Source organism: Eriocheir sinensis, unplaced genomic scaffold, assembly GCF_024679095.1.
Source record: "Eriocheir sinensis breed Jianghai 21 unplaced genomic scaffold, ASM2467909v1 Scaffold79, whole genome shotgun sequence".
Classification (NCBI taxonomy): domain Eukaryota; kingdom Metazoa; phylum Arthropoda; class Malacostraca; order Decapoda; family Varunidae; genus Eriocheir; species Eriocheir sinensis.
This window is the reverse complement of record NW_026112153.1, coordinates 408,086-418,396: the sequence shown is the minus strand read 5'-3', so window position 1 is coordinate 418,396 and position 10,311 is coordinate 408,086. Positions and strand designations below refer to the sequence as shown.

General features: G+C 39.9%; 1 protein-coding gene across 1 annotated transcript; it reads right to left on the bottom strand.

Annotated features, from left to right (window-relative positions):
• Positions 1–2,443: 2,443 nt before the first annotated feature.
• On the bottom strand, positions 2,444–10,027 carry LOC126994415 (uncharacterized). The gene is made up of 3 exons (XM_050853727.1): positions 8,473–10,027; positions 3,128–3,217; positions 2,444–2,463 (listed from the first exon to the last, which is right to left on the bottom strand). Exons 1-3 carry the CDS (start codon positions 10,025–10,027, stop codon positions 2,444–2,446), a joined length of 1,665 nt encoding a protein of 554 aa, XP_050709684.1.
• Positions 10,028–10,311: the final 284 nt, after the last annotated feature.

The following is a 10,311-nucleotide window of genomic DNA, read 5'->3' as shown; positions in this document are numbered from 1 at the left end:
ATATATAAAATACACATTAAGTAATGTATATATGTATAAAAAAATATATATACAAAACCCAAATAGAATAATGTAAAATCGTAGCAAAATAAATAAACAGAATATTGATAAAATATTGTAAATTTGTATGAAAATATAGGAGCAAACTACCAATAAAATAACGCATTTTTTTTAAATATATATAACAAAATACATATAAATTTTTTTAATTTGTATTAAAATATATATACAAAATGCACATACAATAAGGTAAATTTATATTGAAATAGATATGCAAAATACATATAAAACAATGTAAAATTTGTTTCAAAATATATATACGAATACACATAAAATAACGTAGATTTCTATAAAAATACATATACAAAATACACATAAAATGAAGTAAATACGTATAGAAAAATGTTTACAAAATACACATAAAATAATGTAAATTCGTATCAAAATAAATAAACAAACTTCCAATAAAAAAATGTGTATTTGTATAAAAATAAATATACAAAATACACATAAAATATCGTAAATTTATATAAAGCTATATACAAAATACATAGCATGTGTGTATGTATGTGTATGTGTGTGTGTACAAAATCCACATAAAATATATATATATATGATATATTTATGTATGTATATATGTATGTGTGTGTGTATATATGTGTGTGTGTGTATGTGTGTATGTGTGTGTGCATGTGTGTGTGTGTGTATATATATAAAACATAAGGTGTATGTATGTGTGTGTATATATATATATATGTATATATATATATATATATATATATATATATATATATATATATATATATATATATATATATATATATATATATATATATATATATATCTATATATATATATATGTATATATATATATATATATATATATATATATATATATATATATATACATATATATATATATATATATATATATATATATATATATATATATATATATATATATATATATATATATATATATATATATACAAAATACATGAAATAATGTAAATTTGTATCAAAATATTTATACAAATACACATATAATGTAAATTTGTATAAAAACACATAAACAAAATACACATTAAATAATGTAAATACGTATAAAAAATATATACAAAATACACATATAATCATGTAATTCGTATCAAAATAAATAAACAAAATACCAATAATATAATGTAAATTTGTATGAGAAAACATATACAAAATACATATAAAATAACGCTAATTTCTTTAAAAATATATGTAGAAAAATGCACATCAAATAAAATAAATTTGCATCAAAATATATAGACAAAACACACATTAAATAATGTAAATGCGTATAAAAAAATGTATAAAAAATACCTTTGAAATAATCTAAATTCGTATCGAATTAAATTAACAAAATACCATTAAAATAATGTAGTTTTGGAAGAGAATGTATATAGAAAATACAAATAAAATAACCTAAATACAAATACAAATATACACATAAAATAATTTAAAATTGCATGAAATGAATATATGAAACAAAAATAAAATAAGGTAAATTTTTAATGAAATATATGTAAAAATACACTTAAAATGATTTAAATTTGTATGAAAATATGTATTCAAATACACATAAAATAACATGAATTTGTATAAAATTTGTATCAAAATATATACGAGAGCATAGATATGCAAAATACATATAAAACAATATAAAATTTGTTTCAAAATATATATACGAATACACATAAAATAACGTAGATTTCTATAAAAATACATATACAAAATACACATAAAATGAAGTAAATACGTATAAAAAAATGTTTACAAAATACACATAAAATAATGTAAATTCGTATCAAAATAAATAAACAAAATTCCAATAAAAAAATGTGTATTTGTATAAAAATAAATATACAAAATATATATAGATAGATATATATATATATATATATATATATATATATATATATATATATATATATATATATATATATATATATATATATATATATATATATATATATATATATATATATATATATATATATATATATATATATATATATATATATATATATATATATATATATATATATATATATATATATATATATATATATATATATATATATATATATATATATATATATATATATATATATATATATATATATATATGTCTGGTTAAATGATAGTCAGTTCAATGTTAACTATTTTCTTTAGAAAATTTCTCTCGGATAATAGTCCTATTCTCTTTTGTCAATTTGGTGATGACTTCACCGTAAGTGGTCATCTTTGTATCCAGATCGCGATTTCGGGTTTCTTAACCCTTCTTCAGTGGCTTCAAGTGTTCTGTGGAGGAGTAGTTTTCTGCTCGCTGGTGGAGAGAGAATGGTTGGTGCCGGGTGCCCGGTATTTAAGGCGTGTCGTCTCCTCCCCGTGTTGCGCACCGGCTGCTGATTGGTTAGCTGGTGCGCAGCACTCCTGCGCATACTCGGGAGAGCCTGTAGATCTAGGGCCTGCTTGTTTAAGTTGGGCTCCATTTCTTTTATGTTGAGGGCTTCTAGAATCGGGAGGCGTCGTTCGTCGGGGCATCTTGCGATTATGTCTGTGTTTTCTTCTAAAATTTTCCTTGTTAGCACTGTATTGTGCTTCTGTAGTAGGTGTTGGCGCGGGGCTCCGGATGTCAGGTGGTAGCTCATTCGCCTGCTCAGCTTCATCGTTGTCATGCCGATGTAGGTTGAGGGGAGGGCTTCGCAGATCCCTCGTTTACAAATAAACCTATAAACGACATGCGACTCCTGTGTAGGCGTCTTTTCTTCTTGGGGGCTGTTTCTCATAATTAGGTGGCTTGTTTTCTTGCTCTTGTAGTATATGACGATGTTCAGTTTCTTCTCGGGATCTGTTGGTGTGACGTTTCTTCTTATGACTTGTTTCATTATTCTTTCATCTTCTTTATACGCAGTAGAGAAGTGTGATTTGTAGTAAATATTGATGTTATTTTTCTCCTCGGTTGTGTTGCTGGTTGCAGCGTGCCATTGATCCATTATTTTCCTGGTTTGCCTGTAGATGTCTGCTTTGTCAAAACCGTTGTTGAGTAGTACCTGGGTAGACCGATCTATTTCATGGTGGACTTGTTGCCAGTTACTACAGTGGGTGAGTGCTCTCCGGATGTAGGCCCCTATGGTGGAGTCTTTGTAGCGTTTGGGGCACTCGCTCCTTCCATTGAGACAGTGACCTGGGTTAGTAGCCTTCACGTAGACAGCAGTGTTGAAGGCGTCTTGATCTGCTTGACGAGGATATCCAGGAAAGGCATGGATCCGTTGGTGCTATGCTCGATGGTGAAGTTTAATCCGGATAATTCTTGAAGGAGTCTTCTGAGATGTTCGGCGTCCTCGGTGCTTGTGGTTTTGATGAAAATGTCGTCGATGTAGCGGCAGTATATATCAGGTCTCTTGGTGGTCTTAAAGGCTTCTTCCTCTATGCAGCCCATGAAGAAGTTCGCCATCAGGACTCCCAGCGGGGAGCCCATGGCGACTCCATCCACTTGTTGATACTTGTTACCTCTAGGGCAGGTGAATGGTGCCTCTTTTGTGCAGCACTCAAGAAGGCTGCGTAGCGTTGGCTCAGGGATGTCTAGGCTCGGGGTGTCGTCATTATGATAAACTCGTTGCAAGATGTATTCGATGGTTCGGTCGATAGGGACGTTCGTAAATAATGATTCCACATCCAGAGAAGCGATGTTTCCCTTCGTGTTGTTTGACTTGAGGATGTCAAGGAAGTCAGCTGCTGAGGTCAGGCTGTAGGTGGATGGTACATAAGGTGTCAGCGTAGCACACAGCCTCTTCGCGATGGTGTAGGTTGGCGTTGGGATTTGCGATATGATGGGCCTTAGTTTGTTTCCAGGCTTGTGTATCTTCACGTTGCCGTAGCAGTATCCCATTTTATATTCTCCAGAAAGCTTGTTGAACTTGATGGTGTTGCTTGCAATGTTACTGGTAGAAATCAGCTTGTTTAGTTTCTTTTTCAAACTTTCTGTGGGGTCCTTTGTTATCTTGGTGAACTTGGTTTCGTCCTTCAGGATGTCGTCCATTTTATCCATGTATTCAGAGGTGTTCATTATGACGTATGATGCAGACTTGTCGGCTTTTCTTACAGTGATGTTATGGTCTGCTTTAAGTTGCTTAGCGGCTTCAATGTGTCGTTCTTCTACGATCTTGCTTTTGCAGTTTCCTCTTGATTTGGATGCTTCTGCGACGACTTCTTGCTGGAATGTTGGCTGCACAGTAACTTCACCTCGCCTGGCTAGGTTTGCGATGTCGTCGAGTAGAATCTCACATTCTACTCTTTTTTGGTGTTTCCTCGGCTTTGTCATGACATGGCAGTTGAGACCGAAGTTTAGTAGTTCCTCTTGATCAGGTGTCAGGGTCTTGTCTGATAAATTAATGTAACCCTTGATGGGCCGGGTTTGTTTGAGCTCGCCTCCATTAAGGTTGATCAGCTTCCTCTGGTTAGATCTTGTGGTGGAGCTGCGGTGTTGGTCAATTATATTCTTCAACATGGAGTCTATGGTATCTTTAAGCGTTGCACTAATGTTTGCTTTGTTCCACCTTTCTTCAGTTTCCCGGAATTTGGTGCGGAGTTCTGGTAGTTTACTCTGCAGTTCTTGAATCCTCCTCTTCATGCAGCTTTTTCTTTCTTCGTCGCTCGGTCTCTGACGGCGTCTCTTGCTGGGATTAACTGCCCCATCACTGGGAATATTGAGGGTATATATGGGCAGGAGATTTTCTCTTAAACATGTCTGGTTAAACGTGATAGTCAGTTCAATGTTAACTATTTTCTTTAGAAAATTCTCTTTCTCTCGGATAATAGTCCTATTCTCTTTTGTCAATTTGGTGATGACTTCACCGTAAGTGGTCATCTTTGTATCCAGATCGCGATTTCGGGTTTCTTAACCCTTCTTCAGTGGCTTCAAGTGTTCTGTGGAGGAGTAGTTTTCTGCTCGCTGGTGGAGAGAGAATGGCTGGTGCACGCCGGGTGCCCGGTATTTAAGGCGTGTCGTCTCCCTCCCCGTGTTGCGCACCGGCTGCTGATTGGCTGGTGCGCAGCACTCCTGCGCATACTCGGGAGAGCCTGTAGATCTAGGGCCTGCTTGTTTAAGTTGGGCTCCATTTCTTTTATGTTGAGGGCTTCTAGAATCGGGAGGCGTCGTTCGTCGGGGCATCTTGCGATTATGTCTGTGTTTTCTTCTAAAATTTTCCTTGTTAGCACTGTATTGTGCTTCTGTAGTAGGTGTTGGCGCGGGGCTCCGGATGTCAGGTGGTAGCTCATTCGCCTGCTCAGCTTCATCGTTGTCATGCCGATGTAGGTTGAGGGGAGGGCTTCGCAGATCCCTCGTTTACAAATAAACCTATAAACGACATGCGACTCCTGTGTAGGCGTCTTTTCTTCTTGGGGGCTGTTTCTCATAATTAGGTGGCTTGTTTTCTTGCTCTTGTAGTATATGACGATGTTCAGTTTCTTCTCGGGATCTGTTGGTGTGACGTTTCTTCTTATGACTTGTTTCATTATTCTTTCATCTTCTTTATACGCAGTAGAGAAGTGTGATTTGTAGTAAATATTGATGTTATTTTTCTCCTCGGTTGTGTTGCTGGTTGCAGCGTGCCATTGATCCATTATTTTCCTGGTTTGCCTGTAGATGTCTGCTTTGTCAAAACCGTTGTTGAGTAGTACCTGGGTAGACCGATCTATTTCATGGTGGACTTGTTGCCAGTTACTACAGTGGGTGAGTGCTCTCCGGATGTAGGCCCCTATGGTGGAGTCTTTGTAGCGTTTGGGGCACTCGCTCCTTCCATTGAGACAGTGACCTGGGTTAGTAGCCTTCACGTAGACAGCAGTGTTGAAGGCGTCTTGATCTTGCTTGACGAGGATATCCAGGAAAGGCATGGATCCGTTGGTGCTATGCTCGATGGTGAAGTTTAATCCGGATAATTCTTGAAGGAGTCTTCTGAGATGTTCGGCGTCCTCGGTGCTTGTGGTTTTGATGAAAATGTCGTCGATGTAGCGGCAGTATATCAGGTCTCTTGGTGGTCTTAAAGGCTTCTTCCTCTATGCAGCCCATGAAGAAGTTCGCCATCAGGACTCCCAGCGGGGAGCCCATGGCGACTCCATCCACTTGTTGATACTTGTTACCTCTAGGGCAGGTGAATGGTGCCTCTTTTGTGCAGCACTCAAGAAGGCTGCGTAGCGTTGGCTCAGGGATGTCTAGGCTCGGGGTGTCGTCATTATGATAAACTCGTTGCAAGATGTATTCGATGGTTCGGTCGATAGGGACGTTCGTAAATAATGATTCCACATCCAGAGAAGCGATGTTTCCCTTCGTGTTGTTTGACTTGAGGATGTCAAGTCAGCTGCTGAGGTCAGGCTGTAGGTGGATGGTACATAAGGTGTCAGCGTAGCACACAGCCTCTTCGCGATGGTGTAGGTTGGCGTGGGGATTTGCGATATGATGGGCCTTAGTTTGTTTCCAGGCTTGTGTATCTTCACGTTGCCGTAGCAGTATCCCATTTTATATTCTCCAGAAAGCTTGTTGAACTTGATGGTGTTGCTTGCAATGTTACTGGTAGAAATCAGCTTGTTTAGTTTCTTTTTCAAACTTTCTGTGGGGTCCTTTGTTATCTTGGTGAACTTGGTTTCGTCCTTCAGGATGTCGTCCATTTTATCCATGTATTCAGAGGTGTTCATTATGACGTATGATGCAGACTTGTCGGCTTTTCTTACAGTGATGTTATGGTCTGCTTTAAGTTGCTTAGCGGCTTCAATGTGTCGTTCTTCACGATCTTGCTTTTTGCAGTTTCCTCTTGATTTGGATGCTTCTGCGACGACTTCTTGCTGGAATGTTGGCTGCACAGTAACTTCACCTCGCCTGGCTAGGTTTGCGATGTCGTCGAGTAGAATCTCACATTCTACTCTTTTTTGGTGTTTCCTCGGCTTTGTCATGACATGGCAGTTGAGACCGAAGTTTAGTAGTTCCTCTTGATCAGGTGTCAGGGTCTTGTCTGATAAATTAATGTAACCCTTGATGGGCCGGGTTTGTTTGAGCTCGCCTCCATTAAGGTTGATCAGCTTCCTCTGGTTAGATCTTGTGGTGGAGCTGCGGTGTTGGTCAATTATATTCTTCAACATGGAGTCTATGGTATCTTTAAGCGTTGCACTAATGTTTGCTTTGTTCCACCTTTCTTCAGTTTCCCGGAATTTGGTGCGGAGTTCTGGTAGTTTACTCTGCAGTTCTTGAATCCTCCTCTTCATGCAGCTTTTTCTTTCTTCGTCGCTCGGTCTCTGACGGCGTCTCTTGCTGGGATTAACTGCCCCATCACTGGGAATATTGAGGGTATATATGGGCAGGAGATTTTCTCTTAAACATGTCTGGTTAAACGTGATAGTCAGTTCAATGTTAACTATTTTCTTTAGAAAATTCTCTTTCTCTCGGATAATAGTCCTATTCTCTTTTGTCAATTTGGTGATGACTTCACCGTAAGTGGTCATCTTTGTATCCAGATCGCGATTTCGGGTTTCTTAACCCTTCTTCAGTGGCTTCAAGTGTTCTGTGGAGGAGTAGTTTTCTGCTCGCTGGTGGAGAGAGAATGGCTGGTGCACGCCGGGTGCCCGGTATTTAAGGCGTGTCGTCTCCCTCCCCGTGTTGCGCACCGGCTGCTGATTGGTTAGGCTGGTGCGCAGCACTCCTGCGCATACTCGGGAGAGCCTGTAGATCTAGGGCCTGCTTGTTTAAGTTGGGCTCCATTTCTTTTATGTTGAGGGCTTCTAGAATCGGGAGGCGTCGTTCGTCGGGGCATCTTGCGATTATGTCTGTGTTTTCTTCTAAAATTTTCCTTGTTAGCACTGTATTGTGCTTCTGTAGTAGGTGTTGGCGCGGGGCTCCGGATGTCAGGTGGTAGCTCATTCGCCTGCTCAGCTTCATCGTTGTCATGCCGATGTAGGTTGAGGGGAGGGCTTCGCAGATCCCTCGTTTACAAATAAACCTATAAACGACATGCGACTCCTGTGTAGGCGTCTTTTCTTCTTGGGGGCTGTTTCTCATAATTAGGTGGCTTGTTTTCTTGCTCTTGTAGTATGACGATGTTCAGTTTCTTCTCGGGATCTGTTGGTGTGACGTTTCTTCTTATGACTTGTTTCATTATTCTTTCATCTTCTTTATACGCAGTAGAGAAGTGTGATTTGTAGTAAATATTGATGTTATTTTTCTCCTCGGTTGTGTTGCTGGTTGCAGCGTGCCATTGATCCATTATTTTCCTGGTTTGCCTGTAGATGTCTGCTTTGTCAAAACCGTTGTTGAGTAGTACCTGGGTAGACCGATCTATTTCATGGTGGACTTGTTGCCAGTTACTACAGTGGGTGAGTGCTTCCGGATGTAGGCCCCTATGGTGGAGTCTTTGTAGCGTTTGGGGCACTGGCTCCTTCCATTGAGACAGTGACCTGGGTTAGTAGCCTTCACGTAGACAGCAGTGTTGAAGGCGTCTTGATCTTGCTTGACGAGGATATCCAGGAAAGGCATGGATCCGTTGGTGCTATGCTCGATGGTGAAGTTTAATCCGGATAATTCTTGAAGGAGTCTTCTGAGATGTTCGGCGTCCTCGGTGCTTGTGGTTTTGATGAAAATGTCGTCGATGTAGCGGCAGTATATATCAGGTCTCTTGGTGGTCTTAAAGGCTTCTTCCTCTATGCAGCCCATGAAGAAGTTCGCCATCAGGACTCCCAGCGGGGAGCCCATGGCGACTCCATCCACTTGTTGATACTTGTTACCTCTAGGGCAGGTGAATGGTGCCTCTTTTGTGCAGCACTCAAGAAGGCTGCGTAGCGTTGGCTCAGGGATGTCTAGGCTCGGGGTGTCGTCATTATGATAAACTCGTTGCAAGATGTATTCGATGGTTCGGTCGATAGGGACGTTCGTAAATAATGATTCCACATCCAGAGAAGCGATGTTTCCCTTCGTGTTGTTTGACTTGAGGATGTCAAGGAAGTCAGCTGCTGAGGTCAGGCTGTAGGTGGATGGTACATAAGGTGTCAGCGTAGCACACAGCCTCTTCGCGATGGTGTAGGTTGGCGTGGGGATTTGCGATATGATGGGCCTTAGTTTGTTTCCAGGCTTGTGTATCTTCACGTTGCCGTAGCAGTATCCCATTTTATATTCTCCAGAAAGCTTGTTGAACTTGATGGTGTTGCTTGCAATGTTACTGGTAGAAATCAGCTTGTTTAGTTTCTTTTTCAAACTTTCTGTGGGGTCCTTTGTTATCTTGGTGAACTTGGTTTCGTCCTTCAGGATGTCGTCCATTTTATCCATGTATTCAGAGGTGTTCATTATGACGTATGATGCAGACTTGTCGGCTTTTCTTACAGTGATGTTATGGTCTGCTTTAAGTTGCTTAGCGGCTTCAATGTGTCGTTCTTCTACGATCTTGCTTTTGCAGTTTCCTCTTGATTTGGATGCTTCTGCGACGACTTCTTGCTGGAATGTTGGCTGCACAGTAACTTCACCTCGCCTGGCTAGGTTTGCGATGTCGTCGAGTAGAATCTCACATTCTACTCTTTTTTGGTGTTTCCTCGGCTTTGTCATGACATGGCAGTTGAGACCGAAGTTTAGTAGTTCCTCTTGATCAGGTGTCAGGGTCTTGTCTGATAAATTAATGTAACCCTTGATGGGCCGGGTTTGTTTGAGCTCGCCTCCATTAAGGTTGATCAGCTTCCTCTGGTTAGATCTTGTGGTGGAGCTGCGGTGTTGGTCAATTATATTCTTCAACATGGAGTCTATGGTATCTTTAAGCGTTGCACTAATGTTTGCTTTGTTCCACCTTTCTTCAGTTTCCCGGAATTTGGTGCGGAGTTCTGGTAGTTTACTCTGCAGTTCTTGAATCCTCCTCTTCATGCAGCTTTTTCTTTCTTCGTCGCTCGGTCTCTGACGGCGTCTCTTGCTGGGATTAACTGCCCCATCACTGGGAATATTGAGGGTATATATGGGCAGGACGCCGAACATCTCAGAAGACTCCTTCAAGAATTATCCGGATTAAACTTCACCATCGAGCATAGCACCAACGGATCCATGCCTTTCCTGGATATCCTCGTCAAGCAAGATCAAGACGCCTTCAACACTGCTGTCTACGTGAAGGCTACTAACCCAGGTCACTGTCTCAATGGAAGGAGCGAGTGCCCCAAACGCTACAAAGACTCCACCATAGGGGCCTACATCCGGAGAGCACTCACCCACTGTAGTAACTGGCAACAAGTCCACCATGAAATAGATCGGTCTACCCAGGTACT